General features: G+C 40.0%; 1 protein-coding gene across 4 annotated transcripts; it reads left to right on the forward strand.

Moving 5' to 3' along the window:
- Positions 1 to 1066: 1066 nt before the first annotated feature.
- On the forward strand, positions 1067 to 19343 carry LOC114282110 (protein CHLOROPLAST IMPORT APPARATUS 2). 4 transcript variants are annotated; one of them, XR_003636112.2, is made up of 4 exons: positions 1067 to 3152; positions 4154 to 4312; positions 19026 to 19149; positions 19277 to 19343. XR_003636112.2 is itself a non-coding variant. In XM_028224765.2 (3 exons), exons 1-3 carry the CDS (start codon positions 2145 to 2147, stop codon positions 19071 to 19073), a joined length of 1215 nt encoding a protein of 404 aa, XP_028080566.2. In that variant the 5' UTR covers positions 1067 to 2144; the 3' UTR covers positions 19074 to 19257. The 4 variants fall into 4 exon arrangements, 2 of the variants coding, with proteins under 2 accessions (XP_028080566.2, XP_028080567.2); XR_003636113.2 differs by lacking the exons at positions 19026 to 19149; positions 19277 to 19343 and adding exons at positions 8507 to 9161; positions 9242 to 10115; XM_028224765.2 differs by lacking the exon at positions 19277 to 19343 and having other exon boundaries at positions 19026 to 19257.
- The last annotated feature ends 1160 nt before the right edge of the window (positions 19344 to 20503 follow it).

Raw genomic sequence — 20503 nt, forward strand, 5'->3', positions numbered from 1 at the left:
GTCTCTATCGTGGGATATATTAACACAAGAAATACTATTGTAGGTCTGTGAGATGCTGTTGTTCCCTAAAACACAGCAGTCCTGTTGTGAATTATTTTTAAAGTGTTTATTGAGTATATTTTGATGATACAAATTGTTCATATTGTAAGGTTTATCGAGTATACCATTCACAAAAAAAAAAAAACAAAACAAAAACAAAACAGAAAAACAAAAAAACAAAAAAACAAAAAAACAAAAAATTAATAATAATAATAATTAAGTTAATTGAATATCCGTAATTACATGATCAAATCTTAATTGTTTTAAAAAAAATTATCAAAATGGTGATAACTGTTTATTTTTTAAAAAATAAATGTGCTTTTGTTATGAGATTACAGATGTCCAATCAATTTAATTTTTTTATATAACTGATTTATTCAACAAATCTTATAATATAAATGATTCGGATCATTGAAAATGATCAGGACAACCTCTCTTCGAGCATCGCAGTAGCCTACTGTGCCATCCCATTCCACCATTCTACTGTATAAATTTGTTTATTTTTAACATACTTGCCTTTAAAAGAAGAAAAATAAAAACTTTTAATACTTTGTGTTAAAATGGATTTACAGAATGTAGTGGGTGATAATAACTACATCAAGGGCCAGCAATTGGTCACATGTCGTTATTAGCATAACATTAACTAGGCCTCTTTTATGATTGACAAATATCATTAAAATATATATATTCTCGCTTAAAGAAAAAAATAAAAAATAAAAATAGAAAAGACAAACATATGCTCCTAATGAACTTCTCAAGCTCAGGAGAGTTTCTGAATGTTTCTTTTCTTCTGTAGACTTTAATAATAAAATTTTATTTTATTAATTTATTGGTGAGAAAAGGGTTGGTGTTTTTTTTTTTTATTCTTTTTATTTTTTTGTAATGACATGGATTGAGCTGGAGGGCATTGGTAAAAGACTAGACAACGAGGCTATTTTAGTAAATGAAGAATTTTAGAGAGAGAACAGTGGTCCCACCCAGACAAGTGTTGAAGCCTTTTGTCTCTTCCTCTGTTGTCATCTCTACCACTCAAACCCACTTCCTCAATCCCTTCCGTCCACTCTACAGAGAGAAAGAGACAGAGAGAGAGAGAGAAGAGAGTGAGAATCTGTCCGAGCTATTTGTAGCTGTTTCTACAAACAAAACTCCCAACGGATCTTTTCCTCTTGTATGCATGAGTCGTCCCGTGACTCACTCTGCACAAAACAATCTTCTGTCCTTCTGTTTCTGTGCTACATATATATAAACATATTCTTTCTCTCTCCCGACTGGAGTCTTCCATTACCCTATTGGATAAATTTTCATTTGTCACAAATTTCTCAATCCCTTTGGGTGCCAAAATCTATCCCATTTATAACTTTCAATTTTGGGTTTTCAATTCATTTCATTAGGTTTGTTCTTTCTGGGTTTTTCTCTGTCACTGTAGATACTCTGTTTTGCTTCTACTTCATCATAAGCATACGCCCACTTTTCTCATATAACTCAAAATTGGTATAATAGGCTTTTAGGGTTTTTCATATACCAAAATAGTACTAGTTTGCTTGTTTCGATGAATTTAAGATGAGTTTTTTAGGGTTTTGTTAGTCGAAGCTTTTCTCAGGTTTTTCTGTTTTTAAAGGGTTCTGGTATCTTCTTGTACTCTAATATATACTGTTAAAAGTTTTGGCTTTTTTCTCTCTTGCCTTTTTTTTTGTATTAATAAAATCAATTTTTGTTTATAGGAGTGATAGTTGTAGGGTTTAGGGTTTTGTACTTTAGGAAATATTTTACCTGTTCAACTACAGCCTGACAACCTCAGATTCTAGTACTTTCTAGGCAATCCTGAACTGGGTTGTAATCTCTATCACCAATTGATACGAATTAGAACTGGGTTTTCTTCATCAATTTGAGGTTTTGTCACTAGTTTCAATTTCAGTTGTCTTCTTTCTTTAGGCTTCTAAGCCTTGAATCCTCACTGTTCTTCAGCTTCTGTTTCTGAATTTTGTGAGACTCTGCCTGGAACTAATTAATCTGTGGCTCTTTGCTGAAGGAAGAAGGAAAAAGGTTTCCTATTATCTTGGTTGGATTGAATTATTTCATTCTTTGTTTTGAATTTCATCCCAGAAATGTCTTCGTGTTTAAGCGGAGGCAGCCGGGCTTATGGATTCGATCTAGAAATAGTGAAATCTCCATCAACTTCAACCAGAATTTCGCATTCATCTTCTCCTTCTTCAACTCTCTCTGAGTCTAGCAATTCCCCACTGGCAATCTCAACCCGAAAACCTCGAACTCCTCGAAAACGGCCGAACGAAACCTACAACGAGGCTGCGGCACTTCTCTCGACCGCCTACCCTAGCATTTTCTCTACCAAACACCTAACAAAGCCTTGCAAATTCACCAAGCTACATCCACACCCACATGACACTTTCTTGAATCAATCTGACTTGCTTCTACCCTTTCGCGTATTTGACAATTCTGGTTTCTTACTCCATCAACCAATCCCAGAAAAACCCAATTTTCGATTCGAGACAACATCTCCAAGAGTTGTGAGTTCCTGTGAAAAGCCATGCCAGAGCCCGGTGGAAAATGAATTCCAGGCGGAGGATTCCTTCAACTTGCAAGAGGATTTCGATGCAGAATCGATACTTGATGAGGAAATTGAAGAGGGTATTGACAGTATTATGGGGAATCTAAGTGTGAGTGTGAACGATGAGTCAATGGATGAGTCCAATGTTTCTAGTAGTTATAGTGGTCAGATCAATTCTTGCTATGGTCATCCAATTGGGTTGGGATTCGGAGGGAAATTCGATGTGGGTTTTGGGATGAGAAGGAGAGGTGTTAGAGCATTGAGACATGTTGATGAGGAGAGAGATTGGTGGAGGTTTCCTACTGTAGATGTTGTTGAAATCTCCCCCAAACTCAGCAAAGCTCCCGCAGAAAAGAAGAAAAAGAAGATTGAAAAACCAGTGGAAGAGAAAGAGAATGAGAAAGAGAATTCCATTCCCAAATCCAATCCAGGGTTGCTCCTGAAATTGAACTACGATGAAGTTGTGAATGCTTGGTCCAATCGTGGGTCGCCATTTTCGGAGGAAATTCCATTTCCAGCCAGTCAGATGTCCAGGAATGATCTCCATGTAGGTTTCTCATCTCCCGACGGGAAATCAAATTCCTTGGAAATTTAGACCCTGTTTGTTTGTCTCAAAGCCACATTCTGTTATTTTTAAGTTCAGTAGTGTGTGTGTGTTTTTATTTATTTATTCCCTTCTCTTTTGTAAATTTTTTCTACCATACGATCCTGTATTTGTTGGATGTTTTGATAGATAATGCCACCATCCAACGGTGGTTATGACTCCGATCTTTCTCATCTTTTATTTTATTTGTTTATTAAAGATAAGAATATTAATATGTTAATAAAATTAGATTATAATTTAAAAGGTCATCGCTGATTCATCAATTTAAACCCGAGACTTTCTGCTAACCATAGTCTAAGACGAGATTACATATGACTCGGCCACCGGGCTCAGCCATTTTTTGTTTGTTTTGTGGGACCATTCTATTATTTTTGTTTAATGGGTCAGTTGAACAGTCTAAAATAACAATCTAGTATTTCTAGCTGGCCATTTTTAATACAGTGACTCAGAATTCTTATAAAGACATTTATTCAGAATATATATATATACTCCAAATTCAACTCTTATTTAGTAGGCTTCACACCTTAATACTGTGTTTGGTTGGAGGATTTGGGGAGGGATTTGGAAAGGGAAAGGGAAAAGGTGTGTGAAACTATGTGAAATTTAGGCATATTTTAGTCTCATTTCACCTACCTTTTCCATTTCTCTTTCCAAATTCCCTCTCAAATCCCTCAACCAAACACAACATAAAAGAATAGGGACAACACATTTATTTTATAGATAGAAACAGATCTAACTATTTTAATCATCGTCAATGTTATTTTAAATTATATATATATTTTTTGTTATGAATCTTTAATTATTAATTTAATGCAACTTTTGGAGTCTATTTATGCCTATTTCTAATTATTTAAGGAAAACATGATGAGAGTAGTTGTTATGTTTAATTTGTGATTGCGGAGCACTGAATCAATCCCTTTGTGTGGTTTTTTGGTTGGGGACAGGCAAGGATGGCGCAGATAGAGTTGATGTGGGAGAGCGGAGGAGGGTTGAGAGAGGCCAGCGTGTTGCGCTACAAGGAGAAGCGACGTACACGCCTCTTCTCTAAGAAGATTAGATACCAGGTCAGAAAAGTTAACGCTGATCGACGGCCCAGAATGAAGGTCATTTCTCCCCTCTTCTTCTTCCTCTTTTCTTTTTTCATGTTAATTTCACTTTTATTACTAAACTATCACTATTTATTTATTTCATCCTTAAACTATCAAGATTGTATTTGGATCATTAATTTGAATGGAAATTTGAAAAGAAAAAGAAAAAAAGATTAGTGAAATGTAATTATATTTTATTCACATTTCATTCAGTTTTTTTCTTCCTTCCTTCCAAATTCTTACCTAAAACTCATAATTCAAACATATTTTTAAAATTTTTAACTTTTAATTCATTTGATTCTATTGAAGAAAATTGTATGAATCTCTATAACCATTAAAGCTTAATTTGTTGGGTAAAATGATTTTATTTTTTTATTTTTATCATAAAATAATAATCATTGAAACTTGATTTGATCGATAAAAGCGGCATTTTAAAATTTCAACAAACTTAAATCATAAAACAAAGCACTCCTTTTTTAACATGAAATTATGTTCAATTGTTATTAATTTGTATAATCTTCACCAATTTATCACAGGAATTAAAATAGAAAATTCAGAGACTAAATAGATAAAATTGATAGTTTAAAAATAAAATATACAAAATAATAGTAGTTTGGAAAAAAAAAAAAATTATCCCTTTTTCTTTAGAGTAAATTATAAATACACCACTGAGATTTGTTTAAAATATAGATTACTCCTTGCAGTTAGATCTCCCTTGAAATTTTAATTTCATAATAAATAACCATTTTATAATAAATCATCAAGTTAATTAATAATTTTTAATGATGTCAGAAATTTATTTTAATTAATAATTCAGATAGTTTAATTATCATGTAAGAGAGTAGTTAGAAATTTTATTTTCTTCAATTAATTTTGTTGAATAAATTTTTTTGATAAGGGATATGTATAATTTTTCAAATCATACAAAGCAATTTATATTATAAACAAATATTAAGAAATATATTTATAATTTACTCTTTGCTTTAATACTCATTTGAAAGGTCCCCGCCTGCAGGTACTGATAGATTAGATTACCAAGTAGTAGATTTCCCCACGTAGTCGATAACTTTTTTTTTTACTAATTTTTTATTTAACTAATATATATATATATATATGTAAATAATATTATCTTAAAAAAAAAACACTAAAAGTTAAAAAAATTTAGAGAACCCAATAAAAACATAATCCAAACTCTTAAAATACTAAAGAATACTTAAAAATTGTACAAATTTTATTTAGATGTAGCAGCTTTGTGTTTCGCTTCAACTGGCCTAATTATGCAAACTTCCCATTGAATTCCATCAATACAGGGGTACAGAGAAACATGAATAAGCTTTAGATTCTGGTTAAAACTTGAGATTGCATGGTTTTCCAACAATTTTCTTTATTTTTTCTTCTGATTCATATATAATATTATCATAAAATCTAAAGCTTCCAATAAATACAAATGAAAATAAAACTTACAAGTTACACTCAATTGGAAAAATTCAAACTACTAATCACTTAAAGGAGGTGCAAGAGTTCTCACCAAACAGAATACCCTGTTGGTTTGTCAAGTTAATTATCATTCTAAACAATTTAATTAAAGAAGAAAAAACAAGGGAAAACTTAGAAAAATTAGGCAAAATATATATATATATATATATATATATATATATATATATATATATATATATATATTTGTTGATTGTTGTACAAGCACGAAATAATTCTTCTCGTATAATTCTGTTGATCAAGCTTGCGCTCCTTCTTACGTCGTCACTTTGCCACCTAAAAATACAAGCGTGAGCTAACCGGCGGGTGTGTGCCGGAAACCCCTCCGATGCTTAAGTCAGCACAACAGACAATAGACACAAAAGCTCTGTGAATTCAGGAATCAAAGTTGTTTTACCTCTCCATAGGTGATGCTGTGAGTTTTTATAGGTTCCGTGTGGCACAATCTTAGTACGATTCTTATTCCTCCACGTAGAGTCCTCCTAGGGATCACACTCCTGAAAGATAATGCTTATCCTTCAACACCCCCCTCACTGCTTAAACCAAGTGAGATGGTTATACCTCGGTCGTATGACAAAACGACCGAGCTAAAACAGCCATGCTAGACTGGCAGAATTGACCGAGTTCTGACTAGCTCGGTTCTTCCTTTTACAACTTGTACCTCGGTTTCACTTCTTGAGACCGTGCTATCCACAGCATGCTTGGACCGAGCTATTCAATAGCAAGGTTCTGAGTAAAAGCCCAAAATACCCCGATCCTTAGTGGTATGACCGAGCTAACTGCTACTACTCAGACCGTAGTGACCGAGCTAACTACAAAGCTCTTTCTAGACCGGGCTAACTATAAAACTCTTTTACTCAGCCCTTTTTACTGTGGCCCACAGAACGGCCCATCACCCAGCTCGGCTCAATTTATATATAAATTACCCTCTCAATTGCCCCTTAATTCCATCTGCGCAGCATGATAGGGATTATCTTTTACCAGCCGAGCTAAAAACTTTAGCCTTTCAACCGAGCTAAATTCAGACCGGGATATCAATCTATCCAGTCAAAACGTCTCTTCAGTCTCTGTAATTGAATCGCTTCTCATTCCAAGGACACGTGGCAAACTCCGATTGGCCCAATGCAGCTATCTAGCCGTCTTCGTACTTCGCAATATTTGAACAGTCCCGCCCAAAAAGTCTTACACAAAGCAAAATCCCTACTTTTTGAATCATTCATTTGCACTATTCACATTCTCTCTCTCTCTTGTTTGAGCCTCCATTTCTGCAACCACTGTTTTTTGCAAAGCTCGTGTTCTTTCTTGCGACTTCGATCTTCATCAACTTGCCTCCATACTTGTAAGTGATTCAATCTTCTCTTGCTTTCCATTCATTTTGCAAATACACATAATATAGATATATACATACACATATATATCACAAAGCATACTCTATATAAACACATTATGGGTAAGAATAGAAAAAGCAAGACCCCCAAACCATAGGTTCATGTTTTTAAGAGCACACCCTCTGGATTCAAAAATCGCAATGCTTGAATCTGGAATCGTGGTGTGACCGAGCTAGAAACTTGTTTGGGCAATCTCAAGGTTTAGATTTAACCGAACTAGGAAACCTTTTAGGTATGCACCCAGCCAAACTAGATAACTTTTCAACTGACCGAACTAAAACTTCATGCTAAATCTGTAATTTCAATAGGTCCAAGTACCTTTTGCTTTACTTAGCCGAGCTAGCGAACTGCCTTAAGTTTGCACAATACCGCGCTAGAAAGCCCTCACCACCAACCGAGCCACAACTTGGGGCTAAACCAGCTCCCTTAGTCAAAACCAAACTAAGAATGCTGCCCTAAATGCTTAACTGGGCTCAAGACCCTTGCTCAAACCAGGCTAAGAATGGACAGTATCCCACGCAGCCGAGCTCGGACTTCATTTATCTTGCCTTTGTTTCTTTTAGCACGGTCCAACGATCTGTGCTTAACACCTTTTTTTTTTCACTTTGCAAACTTTGACTAGGTTGCCCAGGCATTCCTTTGAATGTCCAACCGAGATGACCAACGTCATCTCAGCACCGAGCTAGTACTCTCTGTTAATTTATACTTAACTTAAATCCACATGGGTAAATATCGGTTTTTAGTAAACTCACCAGGTGCCATGGCCGAGTTTCGAAGCGACTACCATATCCCTGATGATGTCCATCTTATCTTAGCCGAACTAGATACCACACCTGGGGAAACCCTGGCTTTGTTCCCTTTACCCTTCTTTCCATTGTAGAAACCGGACTTAGATTCCTTGTACAGCCTCTTCTTTGCGAGTTCCTTAGACAAACCAACCTCTGCCCTACCCAGCTTTCCACAAATTCATACCGCATAATAAATGGCATCGCCGACCTAAACCGCCGGGCTGGCCTTAATCTCAGTTTAGCCGAGCTCTTCCACCAATATTCCATGGGATCAAATGAAGATGGTTGGGTTTACTATTTAAAAATAAGGCACCGGCGTGAAAAGATAATAAAGAATACCCCAGATAAGGATGTAAACGACGATGATTTCTTCTGGGTTTCTGGGAACTTCGAAAACCAAGAAGCCCAGATTCCGGCGACCGAATAAACTGGACTACAGGAGTCGCCGGTATAATTACTTCAGCTCAGTTTTCTACTTTCTTTTACCTCGGTTTCATATCTTGAACTGTACTAACTGTTGTCCTTTTTACTTCATGCAGATTTGAATTTTCTCAAGTCCCAGTACAGCTATCCAAACCTTGCCACCGTCCGCGCTGCGCTAAGATATCCCAATCGGAGTTGGGTCGAGCTACTCAACTTTGAGCCGACGTATAGATATAGCATCAGGCGCAAGACCAGGGTGACCGACTTTTTGTTGGAGCCCTCACCTGAGCCTGATCCTTCCCTTCCACAAATCAACCTCATCCAATTAACAGAGCAAGAGATAGAGAGAAGAGAGCCGTTAGGGCCCTAATCACCAAGAAAAATCAAGTCGAAGCATTGCCCACCGGCCAATCACAAGTGGCCGTGGTAGCCCTACCAACCGCACAGCCTTTTTCATCTCGGCCAAACAAGCGCGCCCGGACTTCCACGACCGAGCTGCGCCTCCTTGATGAAGAAGACACCGTGTTTCCGTAATCCACACCGCCCAGCCCACAACCGGAGCGCTCTAAACGAGCTAGCTCTTCCAAGTGGGTGCCTAAGGTTACCTACAAGAATCACGCTATCACTGACTCCGACTCAGTGGTCGCGGAGAAAGACCATATGCTGGCCTTTAATCTGGCCAAGAGCGTCTACCTTCCAGCCGATATGGATCACCACGATCATCTTACCGAGCTGAAGGCCATTCACTCAGCTTCAAAATCAATGGTGTTGGTAAGTTCTCCTTTTCCTTCTCTAAATTTCAACATATTTTCTCTCGGTTTATCCCAAAAATTGTTTCTCCCTTCTTGCAGGCCTTACAGAAGAACCACATCGCACACAAGCGCGTGCTGGAACTTCGAAAGATCACTCGGGAGGCCATGGCAGAGGCCAATGCCAAAACAGCCGAGCTAAAAGAATCAAGGCAAAAGATGGCCGAGCTACAGACTGAAGTAGCCCAACTAACCGACCTAGTCAATTCAGCCGAAGCAGACAAGCTGAAGGCTGCAGCCATGCTGAAAGACAAATATTTGCGCGGGCTGGCCAAGCTCGAGAAAAAGAAGAACGATGAAATCGCTCGGTTGGAGAAGAACGTGGAAGATGTAGAAAACCGAGGTTACAAGGAGGGAGAGGACATCTACATCCAGTAATGCGAGGCTGCCAAAGACATATTTTTCAAATGTGGATGGAAGACGGCGGCAACGCAGCTCGGTCTTAGCCAAGAGACCGAGGTCTTCCTCAACCCTCCACCACATTTTATACCAAGCTACATGGCGTAGTACGCCCACGCCATTCAACAAAAAATTCTTCAAGATGATGATGAAGAAGAGGCCCCAGAGCCCAACAATGCGCCGGTTATCGCCAGTGATCCCGCCGTTCAATCAGCTCGGGTGGAGCCCCCGATAGAAGACTTGGTTGAAAGTGTGATCGAGCTACCTACTGAAACCGGGCTTCGAGTTGAACTGGACGCGGATCTTGATGATCTCTTTTCTTGATCTTTTTTTTTTCTTTTTACTTTTGGAAAGAAACTGTAACCAGGTTATATTCCCGCTCCTTTGTAACTCTAACTTTGAACTTTGAGTGAACGGCTTCTTTTGTTTCAACTGTTGTTTCGGTTTACTGCCATGCTTGTATTTACTTTTCAATTATAATCTTTAATGCAGTATAACATTTTCTTGCCGAGATGCCTATCTCAGTCTTAACCTTGAAATCTCTAATAATACCTGCCAACCTCTTCAGCCTAGGTTTTTACCTCGGCTGAAGATTACCAAAAGTTGTTTACTCTAGCCAACCACTCTTCAGCTTGGATCCTTATTTTGGCTGAAGAGTACTAAGAGTTGGTTATTCCAGCTAACCACTCTTCAGCCTGGATCCGTATCTCGGCTGAAGAGTACTAAGAGTTGGCTATTCCAGCCAACCACTCTTCAGCCTGGATCCTTATCTCGGCTGAAGAGTACGAAGAGTTGGTTATTTCAGCCAACCACTCTTTAGCCTAGATCCTTATCTCGGCTGAAGAGCAATAAGTGTTGGTTTTTCTAGCCAACCACTCTTCAGCCTAAATCTTTATTTTGACTGAAGAGCAATAAGTGTTAGTTTTTCCAGCCAACCCACTCTTCAGCCCAAATCCTAATCTTAGCTTCAGAGAGCTCAAAGTTTGTTATTCTTGCCAACTTAGAGTGAAGTGTTTGGTTTTTCTAGCCGAACGCCTTGCAGCCTGGATCCTTATCCTCGGCTTAGGAGAGGTGTTGGTTTTTCCAGCCAACTTCTTCAGCCTAGATCCTTATCTTAGCTTGAAGAGAGCTCCGGGTTGGTTATTTCGGCCAATGTAGAGGGAAGTGTTTGGTTTTTCTAGCCAAACATCCTGCAGCCTGGATCCTTATCCTCGACTTAGGAGAGGTGTTGGTTTTTCCAGCCAATTTCTTCAGCCCAGATTCTTATCTTAGCTTGAAGAGAGCTCCAGGTTGGTTATTCCGGCCAACGTAGAGGGAAGTGTTTGGTTTTCCAGCCAAACGTCCTGCAGCCTGGATCCTTATCCTCGGCTTAGGAGATGTGTTGGTTTTTCCAGCCAACTTCTTCAGCCCAGATCCTTATCTTAGCTTGAAGAGAGCTCCAGGTTGGTTATTCCGGCCAACGTAAAGGGAAGTGTTTGGTTTTTCCTGCCAAACGTCCTGTAGCCTGGATCCTTATCCTCGGCTTAGGAGAGGTGTTGGTTTTCCAGCCAACCTTTTCAGCCCAGATCCTAATCTTAGCTGAAGAGAGCGCAAAGTTTGTTATTCCGGCCAACTCTGCATACAATGCCCCTAGCTCGCTAAAACAACTTTTACAGCGGACAACAATTGTGTTAAAAAGAAATTACTTGTTTTATTGAAAAAAAGGGAAAATTACATGTAATTAATAGAAAAGCTAAAAATAGAATAGTTTGAGATTGGCAGTGTTTCATGGCTTGGGAATGGCTTTGCTGTCTTCATCTTCCAAGTGGTATGCCCATTTTCTTGCTAATCCAATCACTTTGTAAGGTCCTTCCCAATTGGGCCCTAACTTGCCATCTCCGGGTACCTGGGTGTTTCCCATTACTTTGCGCAGTACCCAATCTCCAATCTTGAATTGCCTCGAATGTACGGTCTTGTTGTATTTTCTAGATAACTCTTGCTGGTATGAGGTGATGTGAACCAGTGCTCTTTCTCTTCTTTCTTCTGCAAGGTCGAGCTCTAAGGCTATGGCTTCTCCATTTAACTCTGGGTCAAAATTTTAGCTTCTGATGGTGGGGAGGCCAATTTCCAGTGGGATTATTGCTTCCATGCCATAGGCTAAGGAGAATGGCGTTTCTCCAGTTGATCGCCGAAGTGTGGTGCGGTAAGCCCATAGAACATGAGGAAGCTCCTCGGCCCACTTTCCTTTTGCTTTCTCTAATCTTTTCTTCAATCCATCCAAGACGACTTTGTTTGATGCTTCCGCCTGGCCGTTTGCTCGGGGTTATGCTGGTGTAGAGTTGTAGAATTCTATCTTGTACTCCTCACAAAAGCCTCTGAAGATTTTACCATCGAACTGAGTGCCGTTGTCAGATATTAGAGCCTTGGGTATGCCAAATCGAGTGATAATATTCTGCCAGACGAACTTCTTCACATCTTTCTCCTTTATTGATGCGAGTGTTTCTGCCTCCACCCACTTTGTGAAGTAGTCTATTGCTGCAAGAAAGAACTTTCTATTGTCGGGTGCCGTTGGAAGTGGCCCTACTATGTCTAAGCCCCACATTGCGAAGGGCCATAGGCTAGTTAATGGTAGAAGCTCTCTGGCTGGTTGATGTATTTGGTGTGTGAACTTCTGACATTTCTCGCACTTCTTGACATACTTCTCTGAATCCGCTTGCATGTAAGGCCACCAATATCCCTGCGAAATCGCTCTGTAGGCTAATGATCTTCCCCCTTGGTGGCTCCTGCATACGCCTTCGTGTATCTCAAACAAGAATGCCTCAACCTTGCTAGGATGGACGCATTTCAAGTAAGGTCCTGTGAAGGATTTTTTGTACAAGGCCATTGATGGGGAGAGCCAAAATCACTGCGACTTTACTCTGATCTTGTTGGCTTCTTTCTTTTCTTCGGGTAAGACGCCGTCTTTTAAGAACATTATAATGGAATCCATCCATGAAGGGCCTAATTCGGTGCAACATACCTCTTCTACTTTAGGTTCTTCAATGCTTGGTCTTGGCAGGTAGTCAATTAGCAACGGATTTGGGATGGATATATCTGCCATCGAAGCAAAGCCTGCTAGTTCGTCTGCTCTGCTGTTTTCTTCTCTGCAAATCTGCTCTATTCGCACTACTTTGAACTTCATGATCTCTTTTCTGACTAACTCTTGGTACTTAGCCATCCTTTCATCCTTTGCTTCGTAGTCGCCTGAAATTTGGTTTACCACCAGCTGTGAGTCACTATAGACCATTAGCTCAGTGGCCTTCATGAAGAGTGCTGATTTTAGTCCTGCCAGAAGCGCTTCATATTCCGCTCCGTTGTTTGATGCTGGGAAGCCAAGGTTGACTGTCTATTCCACTACTAGGCCATCTAGTGAGATGAGGACTATGCCGAATCCTGCATCGTGTCTGTTGGACGCTCCATCCATGAAGAGTTTCCACATCTCTCCAACGAACAGCCTTTAGCAAGTAGAGGGATCGAATGATGCCTTGGGGTCGTGAGTGGTACTGGTATTTTCTTCCAAGTCCATGCTTACTGTTTGCCCCTCACTATCTGATTATACCAAGTTTTTATTTGTTGATGTGTCTTTGGGGCCTGGTGTAGCATGGTCTACCTCTTCGTGCTTGTCTTTAGGCCCGTGTGATTCACAATGTGGCTGAGTATCTGGTATTAGGGTTTGCGCATTTACTGCGACACTTTCCGTCCCCATTTCGGTTGTTCCAGTCAAATCAACTGAGCAGATGTGATGGCTTCTTGGCGTGAACTCAGCCACAAAGTCTGCCAAAGCTTGGGCTTTTATTGCGGTCCTGGGTTGAAACTTGATATCGTACTGCCCTAATTCCACCGCCCACTTCAAGACTCGCCCAGAAAAATTCGCCCTCTTAAACAAAGCTTTTAATGGAAAAGCTGTGAGAACGATTACGGTGTGGGCATGAAAGTAATGCGACAACTTCCTCGATGCCATCATCAAGGCTAAGGCCAGGGCCAGTTTTTCCAATGGTAAGTACCTGGTTTCTGTGCCCAGCAATGTCTTGCTGACATAAAAGATGGGCAGGTGTTGGATTCCTTCCGCTCTGACCAACACCGCGCTGATCGCGTGCTGTGAAACGGCCAAGTACAAAAAGAGCTCTTCTCCAGGTATTGGGGTTACCAGTAACGGTGGAGAAGACATGTATTCTTTCAAGCTCTCTAGGGCGCGGTCGCATTCTTCATCCCATTCAAACTTGCCTTTTAGTGCTTGGAAGAATGGTCGGCATCTGTCTAACGACCAACTTATGAACCGGTTGAGCGCAGCTGCCGTGCCGGTGAGATGCTGCACTTCTTTTACTGAGTTGGGTCTCTCTTGATCCTGGATTGCTTTGATCTGAGAGGGGTCTGCTTCGATACCTCGGTTGGTCACCAGGAAGCCTAGGAATTTGCCAGATCCTACGCCGAACGCATACTTGGATGCATTAAGGCGTAACTTGTTCTTCTTCAGGATCTGAAACATCTCATCTAGGTCCTTGAGATGGTCATTCTCATCCTTTCTTTTGACCACCATATCGTCTATGTATGCCTCCATTGTTCTGCCTAACAATGGTTCAAACATTTTGGTGACCATCCGCTGGAATGTTGCCCCAGTGTTTTTTAGGCCAAAGAGCATGACCTTGTAGCAATATAGTCCTCTTGGCGTTGTAAATGATGTGACCTCCTAGTCTGGTTCATACATAGCGATCTGATGGTAACCTCTGTATGCATCAAGAAAGCTAAGTCGGTTGTGCCCTGCTGTTAGGTCTACCAGTTGGTCTATCCTGGGTAAGGGAAAGCTATCTTTTGGGCATGCCTTGTTGACTGTTTTGTAGTCTACGCAGACACACCATTTCCCATTCTTCTTTGGCACCACTACTGTGTTGGATATCCACTTGGGGTAGTGCACTTCTCTGATAGCTCCCACCTCTAGAAGGTTTCCCACTTCTTCCGTCACTATCTCGGCGTGGTGGAGTGTTGATCTGCGAGTGCTCTATATAATTGGTCTGGCATTTGGGTGGACATTTAATTGGTGACAGATAAAGTTTGGGTCAATGCCTGGCATATCATACGTCGTCCAGGCGAACACTTCGATGTTAGAGGTCAAGAATTTCATGACCTCTATTCTTTCAGTGCTGGACATAGATGAACCGCACAAGAATAGCTATTTGGGGTTCTTTTCATTTATCCTTACCTGTACCAAGTCTTCCACTGCCTTCTGTTCAGCGGCTTTGCCAACATCCGCGAACAACTCATTGTTCTCAGATTCTTCCACCATCTGTACATACCCCTTGGCAGCGTGGCTGCCATTTACTATGACGAAGCATTGTTTGGACATAATTTGGTCTCCAAGGACCTCTTCAATTACTCCGGTTTCGTTAGGGAACCGCATTACTTGATGGTAGGTTGATACTACCGATCGCATGGCATGCAGCCATGTCCTTCCCAAGATTATGTTGTAAGTGAAAAGGACTTTCAACACCCAGAAGTCCACTTGTTTTGTCATGCTTCCTACTTTGACTGGGAGGATTATCTTGCCAACTGGCCATTCTGGCATTGAGTTGAATCCGATCAGGGGAGATATAGTAGGTGCCAAGTCTTTATCCTCCAGTTTCAATTGTTTGAAAGCTTCATAATACATAATTTTACATGAGGTCCCTTGGTCAATCAAAATCCGTTTGACGTCGAAATCCTTGACGCATAGAGTGACGACTAGAGCATCATTGTGAGGGCTATAAATCCTTGCCAAGTCTTTGTCTGAAAAGGATATGACATTCATGGCCTCTATTCTCCCCTTCTTAATGACAGGTTATGCACTTAATACCTCCCTTACGTGCTCAGCCTTTTTGATCGTTCCTCTGAGCTCACATGTTTGCTCAGGTTCAAATACTCCATGTATTACATTAACCACGCCTTGAGGTGGAGCATCGACTGGCATCCCATCTGGGATGTTGTGGTTCTAGGGGGCTGGCTGTGTCCCTCCTTCTATGTATTGGTCCAGATGCCCAGCCGCCACTAGCTCCTCCAAATGCTGCCTCAATGGCGTGCAATTTTTAGTGTGGTGCCCCTTTTTATCATGAAAGGTGCACCAGGACCTCTCGTCATAGTCTTTTGTGCTTCTCCTAACTTAGCTGGCCATTTGACGAAAGGTTCATCGTGTACTTCACTGAGAATTCGGTAGATCGGTTTTTTGAACACCGTGGTGATGGCAGTGCGGACTCTTAGCCACCTTTTGTCTGAGTCCTCTCTGTTGGCTCGCTTGCCTCGCCTATTCCTGCATGGGCGTTCTACCGTGTTGACTTTTGTTGTAGTCTTTTTATCTGGCATTGCTGTTGTGCCAGATTTTGCTTTAGCACGGGTGCCGCCCTCCTCCACCCGAATATGCTGGTGTATTCTTTCCATCAAGGCCTCCATCGTGAGGGGGGCATCATTGTGATTGAGTCCCTCAACTTGTTTCTGACTGGTAGCCCTCTTTTGTACTGCGCGATGGCAAGATTGGTGGGGCAGTCTCCTATCTGGTTGAAGGTCTCCCAGTAGCGATTATTGTAGGATCTCAGCGTCTCCTTGTCGCCCATGTCAATGGAGAGTAGCTGATCGATCTCCACTGGCGTTTTGGTGTTCGTTCGGAACCTAGTCACGGACGCCTCCGCTAATTGCGCCCAGGAGGCTATGCTGCCTTCTAGTAGCCTTTCGAACCAGGTTAAACCTAGGTCGCCATGGCTGGATGGCATTAGGATGCACATCAAAGCCTCGTTCCGTCGGTATATTGCCATGACCTGGCGAAAGTGGCTTAGGTGCATGTAGGGGTCTGTCTTCCCCTCGTAAGTCGTAAATTTAGGCTGGATGAAGCCTGAAGGTAATGGTGCGTTCTCAATCGCCGGAATGAACGGTGAGCTATGTAGCCTTGCCAATGCTTTATCTGTTGGTTCGTAGGCAAGGTGTGGTATTGGCATTCCTACCTCGACGCTCCCATGCGTCCGAGGAGCCAACCGTTGAAGGGCTGAAACTCAGCGTGGGTCGCGTGCCCTGGCATCCTCCTTCCATCGTGCCCTTTCTTCGAGCACAGTTCGCAAATCGGACGACCTAGGCAACTTCGTCTGCCTGGATGACGTCTGGTGCATGCGTGAGGGCCGATAAGTGCTTCCCTCAGTATATGACCTCTTAGTCCTCGTTCTTTCAGACCTGGAGTAATGAGTCCTGACAGTCCTTGATTGAGTGTCACATGTCTTGAGGCTCCTACTCACTGCTTGTGACGGTGTGGTATGCCTACCACAATCTTCCGAGTGGCGAGGAGGCGTATTGCTTTTGCGTCCCTCTCTTGTCGCCACCCCCTTCCCTTTTATTTGGCATTTCATCAATTCCATGTCCGCCGCCATCTTCTTGATTAACTCGTCCTGCTCCTTTACCCGATCCTCCAAAACTTGAGGGTCGATCATCTGCCTCTGCCTATCAGGACTTGATGAGCGACGGGGGTTGTTACCCCGCTTCCCCCTTGCATCGCTTCGGGGGTTCTGTCGCTGGGGCTCTAAATCTGCCATGGGAGGGATGGAAGGAAAACATTCGCGCCTCTCACCTCTCTATGGGGTTTGTCCGTCAATGGTGGACTACGGCAAATCTTCATTGTGCACCATTGCGTCTAATCTAGTGAGGAAAACTTTGATCAAGAGGTTTTGTTCTTTCTGTGATTCCCACAGACGGCGCCAATTGTACGAGCACGAAATAATTCTTCTCGTATAATCCTGTTGATCAAGCTTGCGCTCCTCCTTACGTCGTCACTTTGCCACCTGAAAATATAAACGTGAGCTAACCGGCGGGTGTGTGCCGGAAACCCCTCCGATGCCTAAGTCAGCACAACAGACAATAGACACAAAAGCTCTGTGAATTCAGGAATCAAAGTTGTTTTACCTTTCCATAGGTGATGTTGTGAGCTTTTATAGGTTCCGTGTGGCACAATCTTAGTACGACTCTTATTCCTTCACGTAGAGTCCTCCTAGGAATCACACTCCTGAAAGATAATGCTTATCCTTCAACACCTCCCTCACTACTTAAACCAAGTGAGATGGTTATGCCTCGGTCGTATGACAAAACGACCGAGCTAAAACAGCCATGCTAGACTGGCAGAATTGACCGAGTTCTGACTAGCTCGGCTCTTCCTTTTACAGCTTGTACCTCGGTTTCACTTCGTGAGACCGCGCTATCCACAGCGTGCTTGGACCGAGCTATTCAATAGCAAGGTTCTGAGTAAAATTCCAAAATACCCTGGTCCTTAGTGGTATGACCAAGCTAACTACTACTACTCAGACCGTAGTGACCAAGCTAACTACAAAGCTCTTTCTGGACCGGGCTAACTATAAAGCTCTTTTACTCAGCCCTTTTTACTGTGGCCCACAGAACGACCCATCACCCAACTCAGCTCAATTTACATATAAATTACTCTCTCAATTGTAGTACATAACTTGAATAAAAATGTAACCCATATTCAAAATAGGCTGATTTTTTTAAATTTTTTTTTATGACCGAGAGTAATATTTGAGGTCATAAGTCAATTATGGCCACGAGTAAAGATTATTTCTTCCCTATTAGAGACTCTTTCTTAAGTTCTTTATTTCCTTCTCGTCATCGGGTTTTTCTTATACTAGGCCTAGTTTGGCATAAACTAAAAAATTCAAAAAGTCAAAAAGTCACTATCCTATTTAAGTCACATTATTTTATTTAAGTCGCATCTACCACATCACTTCAAATTCAACATATACCAAACCCATATTTCATAAAAAGTCAAAAAATACACTTATTTAGATCATCCCAAACAACCCCTAATATTGTTGGTGTTAGGCTTACGAGTATTATCTGTTGTTGGACTTTCTTAAATTATTTTGATAATTGTAAATAATCTCTTCCTAATTGAACCAAAATAAAAAATAAAAAATAAAAAATAAAAAAATAAAAAAACTAAAAGATCATAAGTTGTTCTATTTTATTTATTTTTTGGTTCAACAAATTTGCATAATTGTTATAATTTGTCACACGTTTGCGTAATATTTTGATAATACCTTTCTCAAACACCTCCTTTGATCAATTAGGCAGCTAGTTTTAAATAGAGTAATGATGATATATATAAACTAAAAATTCATACAAATTTCTATACATGATGATGTTTATATTTCTTGTACAATTCTTTTGTTGAGGATAGAAGTTTTTTTATTTTTTATTTTATTTTTAATATTCTTTAGTTTATGTATCATGAGTGCAATTAATTACCATCTGTCCTTCATGTTTTGCTCAAAAACATGATTCAGAAGATGCTTTGGTTGAAAGAGATCTGCTAAATCAAGATTATGTTGATTCTTCTAGTAATTGTATATTTTATATTTTCTAACATTTTGTTATATTATTTGTAATGTCACAGGGGCGATTTGTTAGACGGCCAAATTCTCCTATAAGAGAGCGAAGATGAAAGTGATATACATAAGTGCTTGAAGGGTTTCACATGCCAACCCCATAGCAACTCTTCCCATTGTGTTTTTGTTGTGGTAATTAGTTTTTCCTTTTCCTTTTTCTTCTACTCAATTTTGTTTCAATTGGATGTTCTAGTTATTCTTTTTCCTTCTAATTTTTTGAAAAAATCTTCTGATTTTTGTCTTTTTCCTTTCTATGAAGTACCTTAGAAGATGGATACTACAAGAAGAAATATGGGATAGAAGTGAAATTTTTTTTTTCCCCCTCATTTTTGTCTCTTCATTTATTTTTGATTTATTATTCTATTTTTCATTTTATTGTCTTTTGGATGATATTTTTGTCAATATTTTGGGGGAAAGACCATGAATACCTTTGTTAGCCTAAATAGCGTAGGTACAAAACTCGTATATTTGTCCTGAATAAAACAATTTTTCCTCAAATCTAAACCTAAATTTATGTTCCTCTACAAATCGACAAATACAAATAAGCCTAATAAAATCATAGAAGATAAATAATATCAGTATATTAAGAAAAAAATGGATAATAACATTATACGATGTCATGTGAACAACTTCATTTTTTCAACGAAAGAAAGGTTTAAATGTTAGTAAGACAAATTTTATTAATGTTTGCATCACATTTAAACAAGAATAGGAGAGGGAACTTAGAAGTACAGTGCGACGCTTGCAAACAAGAAGAGAATTAGGTGGAGGACCTGAAGAGCTAGCATGAGGCATATTAGACACCTCAAGATCAGAGACGAATTCATTTGGGGTTACATCAGGATGAAAGGGGTTAATATGAATCAATTCATCCGTAACAATGGGAGAAGGAGTAGAAGGAAGAGTAACGTAGGGTAGTTTTCCCATGAATGTGACATGTAGGGTGTGCATGGGTCTGTTTGGCTTAGGTATACCATTTGCCCTCCATCCTAACCAACACTATCGATTTGGCTAAGCAGTCATTCATTCTCGACCGACTCACTGGTCAAAATCGACAGAATAAAAGACCTGGGTTTAGTGGTCGGATCGGTTGATTTTGAGCACTCAGTAGAGAAAGATTAGGAAAAAAAAGTTGTGAAAAATAAAATTAAATTTTAGAATAAAAAACCTAAAAGCTCATATATTTATATATATACAGATCTAAGAAAACTTATATATTTATATAAATACATATACATATATGTAATATGTATACACATATCTAATAGATATATTATAACTATTTTAAAAGTCTAAAGAGCATATATGTTTTTTATTTTTTTCACATCTCAAAAATACCATCCAAAAATTTTTAACATCACGCATCAACTTACATCTACCGAACAACCAAACACCTTCAACCATCAAACACCTTCAAACGTCATAATATGATTATTTTTTTAATAATTCTACTATTCTACTTTTCTTCTATTTCAAAAATACCCTC

The sequence above is a fragment of the Camellia sinensis genome, chromosome 3 (genome assembly GCF_055761805.1).
Source record: "Camellia sinensis isolate YWXY chromosome 3, ASM5576180v1, whole genome shotgun sequence".
Taxonomy (NCBI): Eukaryota; Viridiplantae; Streptophyta; class Magnoliopsida; order Ericales; family Theaceae; genus Camellia; species Camellia sinensis.